Here is a 13,443-nt window from a genome sequence, read left to right as displayed (position 1 = left end):
CAAAAACTGTTTTACACTTCAAATTAAAGCTTACGTTAATGGAATTAATCTTTCAGCGTATTATCCGAAACTGATCTTGCATAACAGCTTTGATGATATTTATTTATGGAAAATTTAGTTGCAAAAACCATCTTTAATTATAGAAAACAATAATAAAAATTCACTCTCATTTTGGAGGGTAAAATATGTTTATGATGCAGTCAGGTTTGACATTATATGATCGGATAGGTGAGGGAGCCAGATTCTGACAACAACTAATTAGAGGAAGGAGAAATTTGGCAAAAAAATGCTGTTCAATAATCCCATTTGAATCTTGTTACAAAAGAAAAATATTTTTCCACCGAATAATTCCATATTCTTATTGGATATTGTACAATTTAACTTGGGGCCACTGCTACCATCTTGTACACAATCTATTTTGAAGACACAAACAAAATTTTAAGTGAATTAAATAAAAAAATGCCTTACGAATGAAAATTGCCAGCAAGTGCTTGAAAATGCAGCCTTAGGAAGCCATTTCTCTTTCATCAAAGCTAATTTTCCATTTTACTGGAAACATTTACATACCTTGAAATGGAAAGAAGACTCATTTATGATTGTCTGATTATACTTTCTGAAGATGAAAAAAAAGATTAAAAGAATTTCAGTAAAAAAAATATTCGGCCAAAAATAACTTATTTTACTAATGTTCCTTTTTTGCAATATATTGGACATATAATCAGTGGTCATGATCATGAGATGCTGAAAATATTAAAAACTTCAAATTTGCTACAACTACTAATATAGACGTTAAACGGTCTTTAGATAATTTTAAAACTACCAACAATGTTTGAATACAACAACTAAGGGTAGGAAATCTTGTTTTGTCGATATAATATAGCAAAATAAAAAATAAAACTAATTAATTTAAAATATCTTGATGAACTGTATTTTTCTTTAATATAAATCGCTTAACTTTAATATGATTGGTGTTCATTTTTCAAAATTTTAAGGCCTTTTTTTTTGCATATTTTGGCCAAAGAAATTGCTCCTAAGTCCATTTATCATTATAACTTATAAAAAATATCGTAGCTTATATTATAGAAAATTATTGCATGGTAGATTTCAAAAAATATACATTTGGATTTTGCCTGATTTAGTAGATTTTGAAGGATCTCATTTGTTATGAATTTACATTGAATTTTAAACTTCCACAATTTATTAATTAACAATAGAATTTCAACAGAATTTATATTATAAATAGATATGAGTTTGAGATCTCGTAATCATTAATGTGCCCGTCCTTAGTGGCAAAGACGGCTTCCAAGGAGGGAAGATTCTGCAGATGTAGTCCTCTATCATAATGCCCCAGTGCTGACTCACAGTGGCTTTGAGAGGCTTGGTGTATCGATGGTAGCCACTGAAGTCCTTCTCTTTTACATACCACCAAAAATGTAGTAAAGGGGTTAGGCATCAGGGGTGTAGGGGGAGGGAGTGTTAAAAAAAGATTTCAAAAGAGTTGTTAATTGCTAGTGCGAAAAGTGGTCTCTCTATCCTAACAAGACTCTTTACACCCACTTTTTTTATATCTCTCTGGACAGTCTGGTGTAAAAAGCCGAAATCTCTTGCATGGGCCCACATGGACTTTAGGGGATTGGCCTGAGCTTTTTTCTTTAACACCTCCTGGTCCAGTTTGGCTTTTTTGACAGAGCCCTTTGTCCTCTCTAACGTTCGGGAATTGCTGACAGCGTAGACGGTGTTCCTACAGACGCCCAACTGCTTGGAGATAGCAAATGGAAATTCATCGATCACGTTCAAGTGTCATTTTCTCGACTTGTACATTAGCTAGAAATCTCAAGTTTGTCTTCTTTTGTAACTAATTGTGTATGCTATAATATATCGAGGTATTTATGAATTGCAATTACTCAGCCTTCATTAATTATTGAATTAGTAAGTGTTCATATTCCAATGCACCATCCGGTAACAGAAATAATGATGAAAGCTTTTAAAAAGGTGGTTAAGTTTGATTTTAATTTCTTAAATTAACTTCTTAATTTTGTACAGTTGGACTGTAAAAAATGGTAACCTGTATCAAATTATTAACAACTTGACTAATTTTTTTCATTAATCAATTCTTTCGAAACTTTTAATTACAATTATTTTTGTTCTTATTGTGACAATGAGTTTTTCCAACTTAATTTGCAATCTCTACAGCATTAACTAGAGTACTTTGTTGAGAGAAATGAACAATGAATCGTCGAATAATACAAATGTAATCCCGACCCAGTTTTTAATTAAAACTTTTTGGCTTGATTTTGCGTTGATGTCCCACGTATCTACATAACCTACATTGTGAATTATAGGCTCATATAATTAATATAAAAGTTCAATAGTATTTTTTTGTCAAATGTAAATTTTTATTCTTGTTTTTAACAAATCAGTTATATAAACATTGATTTATTGAACTAGAATTAGTTCTTACTAAGTTGTGAACTATTCCCGACAATTATTAATTAGTAATTAAATAGTTGAAAAGAATTGGCTGACTACCTATACATTTTATGCTTTTTTCGATTACTTTTGCTGGAAAAGGTTGCACGATACAATAAAGGTAACGACGTGAATTATAACTAGACAATTTTGTGCTCAATTACCCATAAAGTTTTAACAAATAACAATGTAGAAGAAAATTAGTTAGATGTACATGATTTTTCAAGGTAAAATTTAATGGAAAATATTAACTAAAATCCAAATTGTGTGGGTATGAATGCACTAAGTGTCTGTTACCAAGACATTTAGGAGACCTCTGGAAACATTATCCACTCTAATAATACAACTAATATAAATCTGGGATGTACAAATTTGAGAAATCCAATGGCCTTTAAAATATGGTGGTGGTTGGTTGGTGGGGGGGGGTATAGACAAATATTTTATTCCATAATATCTATGTTGTTAGTTCTACATGATAGATTTTTGGACGATGTCAATCATTTTTAAAACGTATTGAGTGTTTTAATGTACTTATTTTAATATGAAGGACATTACTTATAAACTCAAGCATGAGAGAATAAATATCAAACGTATCTAGTTAAACATATCACCTAGCAACATAATTCCTAATTCCCAAACATTGCATTAAAATATATTTTGCTAACATGCTTATAATAAGTGACTTTATATATATATATATTCTTTAAATATTTCAATAAGTAAAACAAATTTGAATTTCAGAACATTTTTAAAATGACTAAAAATCATTATAAACTAACTAAATCATTTTTCAAAGAGTGAAAAGTATTATTTATGCTTGGTAAGGTGTAGATGTGGAGGATTTGTAGACTGTAGAGGGTGTGGAACTATAAGCAGGAGACAGAGTAGAATCATAGGCTGGAAGGGGCGAAGAAGGTGCATAGGCTGGAAGAGGTGAAGAAGATTCATAGTCTGGAAGAGGCGAAGACGATTCATAGGCTGGAAGAGGCGAAGACGATTCATAGGCTGGAAGAGGCGAAGACTCATAAGAGGTACTGGGAGAAGATTCGTAAAATGGAGCAATAGTACTTGACGATTTATAGACAGGAGCTGACGTTGGAGAAAAATTATAAGTAGGAGAAGAAGCTGACTTGATTTTAGGTGAAGGAGCTGGTTGATAAGAGGGAGTTGGCGAAGATATATACGAAGGTGTGGGTTTGTAAGAAAGAGAAAGAGATGGTTTGTAAGTAGAGGTAGTCGTGTAAGAGGGAGAAGGGGTTGGTTTATAAGTAGGTGTAGGCGTAGGGGTGTAAGTTGGAGTAGGGCCTGGCTTGTAAGGGGGAACTGGAGAGGAATTAAAGGATGGAGATTGTTCGTAAGATGGAACAGGAGCTGGTTTGGTAGTGGGTGCAGGAGTGGACTCGTAGGCTGGAGACGGTGTGTAAGAAGGAACAGGCTTATAAAAGGTTGGAGTAGGAGTGGGATTGTACGCTGGTGTTGGAGCGGACTTGTATGATGGAGCTTGTTTGTAAGCTGGGGCAGGTGCAGACTTGTAAGCTAGAGCTGGGTTGAAAGCTGGCGCAGGATCATACTCTGGAGAAAGAGATGCCTTGTATGATGTAGCAGGTTTGTAATCAGGGGCGGGTACAGACTTGTAGCCTAAAGCTGGTTTGTAATCAGGAGCTGTCTTGTAAGCTGGAGTAAGAGTAGACTTGTATGAAGGAGCAGGCTGATAAGCTGGAGTAGGAGCAGGCTTGTAGTCTGGAACAGGAGTATCCTTGAATGATTGAGCTGGATTGTAAGCTGGGGCGGGAGCAGACTTGTATGATGGAGCTGGCTTATAAGAAGGAGCGGACTTGTAAGCTTGAATAGGAGCAGGTTTGTAGGCTGAAGCAGGAATAGACTTATATGATGGAGAAGGAATAACCTTGTATGATGGAGCAGAATTAAAAGCTGGAGCTGGTTTGTAAGCTTGAGCAGGAGCCGCCTTGTAAGCTAGAACAGGCTTGGGTTCATAATAGGGATAGGAAGGAGTTCCTTCGTATTGAATATCAGCAACATAACCAGAGTATTTATCAACAGTGTAGCTCACAGTTTGAATACGCCCGTCAGGGAGAGATACTTGGTAGGACCCAGATGTGATTTTTCCATCAGAATTTTCTTGAGCAGAGAATTGAGATCCAGAGTAGTCATCGTTAATTGCGTAGTTAAAAGAATAAGGCTTAAAAGATTTTTCATATACAACCGGGCTATAAGATGAAGAGGATTGATATGATGGAGATGGTTGAGATTCATCTCCATGAACCATGGAAATAAGTGCACACGTGAAAAGAAATTTAAACATTTTTTTTGTCTTCTTCTCTAGATGTGTCTGATCTTGGTTGTTGAAATGATATGACATAGAACTAACTATTCAATCTTATATATATATACATAGATAGAGACATGCACAACGATGGATAATTTCTTGTTTTACATTGACCAAAGGCTAATATTGCGTATGTTTAGTTGTGCGTACACCCTTTTATTTTTATTTATTTTATTGGAACAGGCGTACGCTTTTTCTTTATGATAGATAAAATAAGTAAGCAACGTCGGGTTTTTTGGGTGTGGATAATAAAATAAAGGAAATTATATTTCGTTATTTAACCCTGATATAGGTATAGACAGTCTCAAAAAAGGAGTGAGGGACAAAATGTTTTTATTTCAATGAAGTATGAGGAGGATTTCCTAGTGTGGATGCATACATCATAAGAGTAATAAAATACATTATACATATGTAGATTTTTCCTTTGAATTTAACTACCAATGACACATAACTTTAACCTTAAATCCTTTAAAATAAATGCGGGTTTATATTTTAAATAGATATCACAAGTTAATAAAATTTTACATTTTGTTTAGTGTTTTCAATTCCATATTTAATTATAGCATTATTTAACAAGCTGATTATGAATCTTTAGTTCAAATTTTTGTCGGATATCTTTTTAAAAAATTCAATTTTGAGTATTTTGATCATTTTTACAGAATAGAGCACCTTTTGAGTATGAAATCAATCAATAACTCATTAAAAAGTTAGTATTTTTTTGGGTGGATTGTTATGATAATTTGCAAAATATATGCTTATATTTGATTTGCAATTGTATAATTATGAGAAAATGCAATTTATAGCATTAAAAAAAGTCATATTTCAAAGGGTTTTTTTTTTAAAAAGGTATAATATTAAGTTTAAGAAAGAAAAAAGAAGAAGCTAATTTGAAGCGAAATTATAAGGGTTTCATTTACATAAGAGCATTTGGTTCTAAATCGTCAAGTTCATCCACAATATAGATTTGATTTCAATTTTATTGAATAAATAATATTATATAAATTTCCACTCTTTATTTATTAATATTTTCTTTTTTCTTTTATCAAATTTAAGTACTTAACCTTGATCAATTTCTGCTTCAAAAAATAAAACTATTAATAATATAACGTATCATTAGAAGAATTAAGGGTTGATTGTGATTTGTATCTCCAATAGTTATTTGTAGAGTTGTACAAAATATAGTTTGTTGGCTTGCAAAAAAAAAACACCCTGAAAATTAACTTGGTAACCCGGACAATTCAAAGTATTTTCGAAGTGGAGAAGCTTAGCTGTGATTATCTTTTATTAGATTTGCTACAAGCAACTATGAGAGGATGTGAATAAACTCAAATACCACAATGCCACTCCGTATCTAGCAAGGACATCTACTTCAAGTACAAGAAGCACATACTTGTATGGCTCCACCGTTCAACCCTGAGTGTTACTTCGTTAGTGGTAAAATTGAGATCCCAATGTATCTTTTTTCATGATATTTTTGAAGAAAAAAAAATCACTCCAATCAAAGATTTCAATGCCACTTTTATTAAAGCACTGAATCTTTTGCCTCAAATTATTCCTCAAGTAGTCACTGGTAGTAAGTTTAGAGAGTAAAGTGGATGCAGAAGCAATTCGAAGTTCAATTAATATAGTTTAGCTATTGATTTGATGGACTTGTGACACTGTTCGTTATCTTTGTGAAAAAACAATTCCTTCTCCTTAAAATGGGGCTGTTTTTCCCCATTTCGTACTTCAAACGTTCTGAAAGTGCTACATAATATTTATTGCTTATTATGTCTTATTTTGAGAAGAACTTTTCTTAGAGTCAAAGTAGAACATGTTATTTCTAGCATAAAAAAGGATCACGTGGTTGTTGCTTGAAGGAATGAACAAATTTGAATTAACGAATCAGGGAATGAACATAAATTTTCCTGAAACAAACTGATGAACAGAAAATGTGTGAACAGGTCCAAGTCTGATTTTACTATACCTACAAAATATGTGTATATTTTCTTTTAAAAATTTTCTCATTTTTCAGTAGTGCTATAATTATCATGAACCTCAATCATACAAAGAAAGTCTTATGAAATTACATGTTTTATGAACGAGCCAGACGTTAACAATAGACGAACGTAATGTCTTGAAAAATACATCAGCCAATTATTATCTAATTCGTTATTGTTCCATACATACGTACGAACGCTTGGTTCAATAAAAACTACCATTAAAGTGTTATTTCTAATTTAATCAAGGTCAAAAGTTTGAACTCTCCTCAACTACTTTTTAGTGCACATGTTTCCAAGAAAAATGAGAAATAAAATAGATCCTTGAAATGATATAAAATACTTTGAAATACATTTATTTGTTTTTCCTTAAAACCACGTCTAAATAATGGCGAAAAAATCATTTGGGCATAATTTACAAAAGTAAACATGAACTGTTTTATTAAATACACAATTAACATAAAATTATCAGAGGGTACTAGTGATGTACAGTATACAGGAACTATAATAGTATAGGGGTAATGACTAGGAATGATGTGCATAACTTTTATCATTGTCACCAATTGTTTGTAGGGTGTTTTTTGGATCACATAACCCGATTGGACCTACAACAATAAAAACTTTGTTAGTATTTCATGAATGAGCTTATTTTTGTTGCATTATATATAATGAAATTAAACATATATTTTAAAATAATTAAACTCAGGATTTCCCACAAAAATATATGCAAATATGTTTTCCAGGAATTTCCCTCCTCTTTAATATCCGATAAATCACGGCAAAACGGGATCCCAAAAGATTTCATTTTACTATTGACACATTTATAACGGTAATACACGAAACTTATATTTAAATCGGTTCTTGCGGCGTCATAACGTCATAAAAATTGTCTTGCTATGGACGTATATACTCAAAAGGTATAATATATAAAACTTTTTCATACAAAATAAAGCTAGAATGACAATTGATTCTTATAACGGCACTATAAGATATTTGAAAAGATATTTCGTTATAATAAGGTCATCAAATTTCTACACTAGCCCTTTCTTATACAAAAATGCTGCAAGAGCATGCTAATTCCCCTAAGCGATATTTTCGTTTCACATATTTATCAAAATCTTGGTACTAATTTTGATACCCGGAATTTAAGTCAGGGAAAAAAAATCCAAGTCGATTTGATAATTTTTTGGGATGATACAAGAATAGATGAAATCAAATATTTATGACTATGTGTACTTAGTTTCTGATTTCTTTAAAAAATGTAATTGAGTGGGACCCTGCTAAGTATTTTTTTTAAATTGAGGGATCCCGAGAAATATGGTTTTTTTAATAATAAATATATTGAAATTTAAATATTTATTTCTATATTTTTTAAAGAAAGAATAGATAACAAATGGGCTGAAAAGTCCCCGGCATAACAAGGAAAATACGTGTTTTTTCATTCAAAATTGTTTTTTTAAAATACTATTAATTCACGTTACGAAGTAGAGTCTCTTTTACACTTTTCAAGCCATAGCTTAGCTTAAACGATATTTTTCCCCATCAAGTAGCAATGTAAAAAAAAAAAAAAAAAAATTAGAAATATCAAAAGTAGCGTCAAACATAGAACAATAACTAAACAATTAAAGAACAGATTGTCATGAAGTTTTGAAATCTGTCTTTTGAAGGTTATTACTAGCTAAAAATGAGGTGAAGTATAAAAAAATAGCATTATTTATATGTGAAGTTCGGGATTTTACAGCCCGTGTGTTATATGTCTAGTTTTATCTGAAGATACTCAAGTTAAAGAGGCGGCAGCGCAGTTAAAATATCAACAATTTAAAAAAAACATCTCAAATATGTTCCCTAATTCACCAACCTTCCATCTAAAAATGGTTGGGGCATATATGTTTAATATACAAAGAAAAAAACTATAATATTTATCTACAAAAATCCCATCCTTAACATTAACGCAAGTCTATGGATGTTTGCAGAGCAAGTACACAATGTCATACCTATCAATATTCAAGTTAATATTTTTTTCACAAGGATATATCTGTCATCTCTTTCCGTAGAGCCCTTCTCATGTTCCTCGTTTTATCATTATTACTAAAATTTGATGATATTTCAGAACCAGGGTTCCCACATTTTCAAATTAAGTCACCTTATCTGACCCACAATAAAATATTTATTATTAAGTTAGGAAAGAGGTAACTTTTGTAGGAGCTGGGGTTTGTATAATTGTGTAATATACTACCCGACACAGGGTAAAAATCAAGTCGTTATACATGTATTACTATGATTTCCTGGGAAAAAAAATTTCAGGGAATTTACTGCAGGTATAATCCCGCCATAAATCCTGGAAAAAGGAGATACCGAAATATTGGGGGAGAAACCCTAATGTTTTTGTAGAGATTGGTATTAACAATAGAACTTCAATAAAATTACTAGTATAAATAGATGTGTGTCTGAGATTTCTTAATCATTAATCTAGCCGCCCTTACCGGCAATGTTGTATTCTAGGTCGGGCCGGAATGCTTGGTTTCCAATGCAGGTGTAGTCCTCTGTCATGGGTTCCCAGTGCTGGCTGAAAGTGGCTTTGAGAATCTCAGTGTTTGAAAAAAAGGACACCCCTCGACATGATTTCAAAAGATGTATTCGAGGGCGATGGTATTAGGACTGTAGGGAGCAAAATTGTCAAAAAACAGTTCAAAAGAGTTTGGTAACGGAGGATATTTATGTTTGTTTCATTACTGGTATCAAAAGTGGCCTCTTTATACCATCAAAGCTCTATCCACCCACTTCTATGATAGCTTTCTGAACACCCTGGTGTCAAACCAGAGTAATCTTGCATGGGATCACATGGATTTGAGGGATTGTCCTGGGTAGATTTCTTTACTCTGTCGCGTCCAAGTTAGCCTTTTTGACAGAACCATTCTTTCACTCGAACGTTTTGAACTTGCTGGAGATGTACACGGTGGTCCGGGAGACGCCCAACTGTTTTTGTAGGTGCAAATAGAAATTATTCGCTCAAGTTCATGTGTCATTTTCTCGACTTGTAAGTAAGCGAGAGAGTTCAGGTTTATTTGTTTTGATAATAAATTGTTAATGCTTTAACATGAGTTAATCTCTATAACTCAACCTTAATTAATTAGCAAATTTTTAAGTGCTCCAATTTCAATGGGCTACCACATTGTTAGAGTAAAAATATCAAAAAATGGAACATATTTCATAATAAAGCAAAGTTTGGATAGATGGATGCTGTAAATACATTTTTGATCTTAGAAATAATATTGAAAGAAGCAGTGTATATAGATAATGCTTAGCTACACACATATATATACATATACATATATATGGTATAGTATAAATAAATGGATTATTCTTCCAACAGATGGTTTTAGTAGTCTTCTGAGGCAAATTTACCATTCAGAAAGTAATGTTTAATAAACACACGAAATTACTGTTCGTCAATTTTTTGAAAATCTCTCTACTTCCTCGATTCAAACGTATGCCAAACGGAAAGAAATGGACTAATCTGCCTGAAAGTTGATGTGTGTTCTTCCAAGAGATACTACTAACTAAACATAGTCTCAATCTGCATCAGTAGGGCCATATCTCAGACTTTGCAAGGAATTTTCAAACGACCGTATATATGTGTATGTTTGTAAATCATAAGCATTTTTAGCGCGTGAGTTGTTGTGATATTTGCAACCCTGAATAATTTTATTTTTCAAGTTGTTAAATATATTGTTCATTTTTGAGGAGAGAACATGTAAGTATTGAATAAATAGGTTTGAGTGTGCTCATAAAATTTGGAAAAAAACACTAATGATCTTTTCGATAGTTATCTGCAATATTGATAAAGAAAATCTTTATTATTATAGCAAAGTTTGTCTAAGTATGGGCGCGTATTTGATATAAGTTTCTTGTCTCTAATATCCAGAGTATTTTGGTTAAACTGATAATATACAATTTGATATATTATTTACTATTGCATGTACACTATGAATCTAATCACTAGCAGTCATATGAAATCTTGAAAATTATCCAGCTGTCAAGCAATAATATATTTGACAGCTGAGAGAATATTTAAAAATAAAATACGTTTGCCCCAAATGTTTATACAATTGTAGTTGTTTTCTTCCAAACTTTTTGAATATTTGTCAATGATTCTGGAAGAAATAAGTATTTATTGTACTTTGAAATATGCATGAACTAAACCTTAAACAGAGGTGTCTACAGAAGGTGGGCAGGAGGGGCAGTAGCCACAAAATTAAGGAATTTTTACTTTTTTGATAGAAAATTTATTTTTTTAAATTTAATTATATTCTTAATACCTCTTTCAAAAAATTTTAATGTTATTTTTTTTTTTTAATTTTATATTAAAAGTATAATTTTTTAAATTTCTGTCCAAAAACTGAAAGATTTTTCCAATAAATTTAATAATTGAAATTTTCTTACAAAAAATAATACGAAAACAGTAATAACGTGACAAAATAGGTATGAATATTGAAAAATTCAAACTCAATGAGCTGTATATTCTAGAGCGTCTGCAAGGGGTAGGCTGAAGAAGCTGTAGTCCCTGACTCAAATATCCAAAAAAAATAATTCCTCAAATTTTTTTCCCGACAAAAATTAATTTTTTGTCAATGATTTTAGAAAAAAAAATTAATATTTGAAATTTAACTTTTGAATTTTTTGTTAAATAGCTATAAACTGTGGAATTTTTTTCCAACATTTTGGTTCCGTTTTTTTTTTTTTTTTCAAAAAATTTCTTAAAAAGCAAGTCACACCCCAAAAACAAAACAAAAAAAAACTCTTCCGGAAATCCCTGATTGTGTATATATATGTATTATCAAGAATTACGAAAAGTTAACCAATTTAAATTTTGAGAAACCATGATAGTATGAATATTTCTCAAACATTATCCTTGACCTAATTATTTACATATAAATTGGCATGGTTTTTGTTAATGACAATAGTCTAATAAAATGTCTCAAACTCTGAATTGAAGTATAAATATATTTGATAGAATTTATTACATATAAATTAGTATCATTAATATCGCTAAATAATTTTACTTTTGGATGGGAAAAACAAAAAAATTGAATAAATAAATACATATTTCTATCGGAAAAATTAAGCTTTGTATGGAGCAGGGGTAGAATTATAAGCTGGAAGAGGAGCTGGCTTATATGAAGGAGTAGGTTTGTAAGAAGGAGATGGGGAAGGTTTGTAAGAGGGTGTGGGTGCAGGCTTGTAGGATGGAGCTGGTTTGTAAGCAGGGGCGGGCTTGTATGCTGGAGCTGGCTGGTATGAAGGAGCTGGCTTGTAAGAAGGAGCTGGCTCGTAAGAAGGAGCTGGCTTGTATGCAGGAGCTGGCTTGTATGCAGGGGCTGGCTTGTAAGTAGGGGCTGGCTTGTAAGTAGGTGCTGGCTTGTATGCAGGAGCTGGCTTGTATGCAGGGACTGGAGCTGGCTTGTATGCAGGAGAAGGAGCAGGTTTATATGCAGGGGCTGTATTATATGTTGGGGCAGGCTTGTAGGATGAAGAAGGTTTAGGTTCGTATTTAGGATAAGTAGGTGTTCCTTGGTATTGAACATCAGCAACAAAACCAGAGTATCCATCAACAGTATAGCTCACAGTTTGGATACGACCATCAGGAAGAGCAACACTGTAGGATCCAGAAATAACCTTAGCATCTGAGTTTTCTTCAGCTGAGAAGTTGACACCAGAGTAGTCATCACTAACAGCGTATTGGTAGTTGTAAGGTTTAGGGGATTCGTCATAAGTAGCAGGTTGATATGCTGGTGCAGGTTTGTAGGATGGAGCTGGTTGGTAGGAAGGTGCAGGAGCAGGCTTGTAGGATGGTGATGGAGCATATGAAACTAATGGAGGACTATCAGCTATGACAGTAGTGGCGAGAAAAACATAAGCTAAGATAGACCTAAACATATTTATATGATTGTGAATTGAATTGATTTGTATTAGTACTCAATGTAAGATTGGATTGAGAACTGATGCCTTTCGAAATAATTGAAGACTTTATATATACTTCAAAAAAGAAATGACCAGTGGGTTGTTCAAGCTTATGCGTTGTGTACATATAATTCTTAACCGTAATTACGCGCGTCATATCAAAATATTTTATTTAAACAACAAATATTTTATACAGTAATTTATGTTTATGACATACCTATGAACGCTGGTTTCCCCCTCTCTCGTTTGAGTAAAATATTGTTGACGCTAAATGCGTCATGGGCGTGCCACCGGTTTAACAACTCCTTTAAAAAATCGAAAACACCTTCTTTTTTTTTCTTTACATTGAATCAATTTTAAAACATACGGAAAAACCCTTTTTGGGATATTTATCTATTATTGTGTTGAACGATATTTGGAACAGAGTGTCAAATAGAAGGATTCCATTTAATCTTGAAAATATGTTTGTAAGTATTTCAATAATACAGATTGAAATAACGTATTTGTAGAAAACTGATATTTAAATATTTCATCTACGTATTTTTCTTGTGAAATCTTCCATTAATTTAAATTTTATACTAATCTAAAAAACATTATGTTCTTTTTATGTAGATAAATTATTGTTGAAATAAATACATCAACTTAAATCAAATATTGTATTATTTCTATATGTACATAAAATATAAG

At 32.2% G+C, this 13,443-nt stretch overlaps 1 protein-coding gene across 1 annotated transcript; it reads right to left on the bottom strand.

The window, feature by feature from the left end:
- Positions 1-3,148: 3,148 nt before the first annotated feature.
- Positions 3,149-12,809, bottom strand: LOC121116663 (uncharacterized). The gene is made up of 3 exons (XM_040710931.2): positions 11,923-12,809; positions 7,286-7,400; positions 3,149-4,857 (listed from the first exon to the last, which is right to left on the bottom strand). The coding sequence occupies exons 1-3, from the start codon at positions 12,730-12,732 to the stop codon at positions 3,281-3,283; spliced, it is 2,502 nt and encodes an 833-aa protein (XP_040566865.2). The 5' UTR covers positions 12,733-12,809; the 3' UTR covers positions 3,149-3,280.
- Between the last annotated feature and the right edge of the window lie 634 nt (positions 12,810-13,443).

This window comes from Lepeophtheirus salmonis, chromosome 4 (assembly GCF_016086655.4).
Source record: "Lepeophtheirus salmonis chromosome 4, UVic_Lsal_1.4, whole genome shotgun sequence".
Taxonomy (NCBI): domain Eukaryota; kingdom Metazoa; phylum Arthropoda; class Copepoda; order Siphonostomatoida; family Caligidae; genus Lepeophtheirus; species Lepeophtheirus salmonis.
The sequence above is the reverse complement of the archived record's forward strand: the minus strand, read 5'-3'. Positions and strand labels throughout refer to the sequence as shown.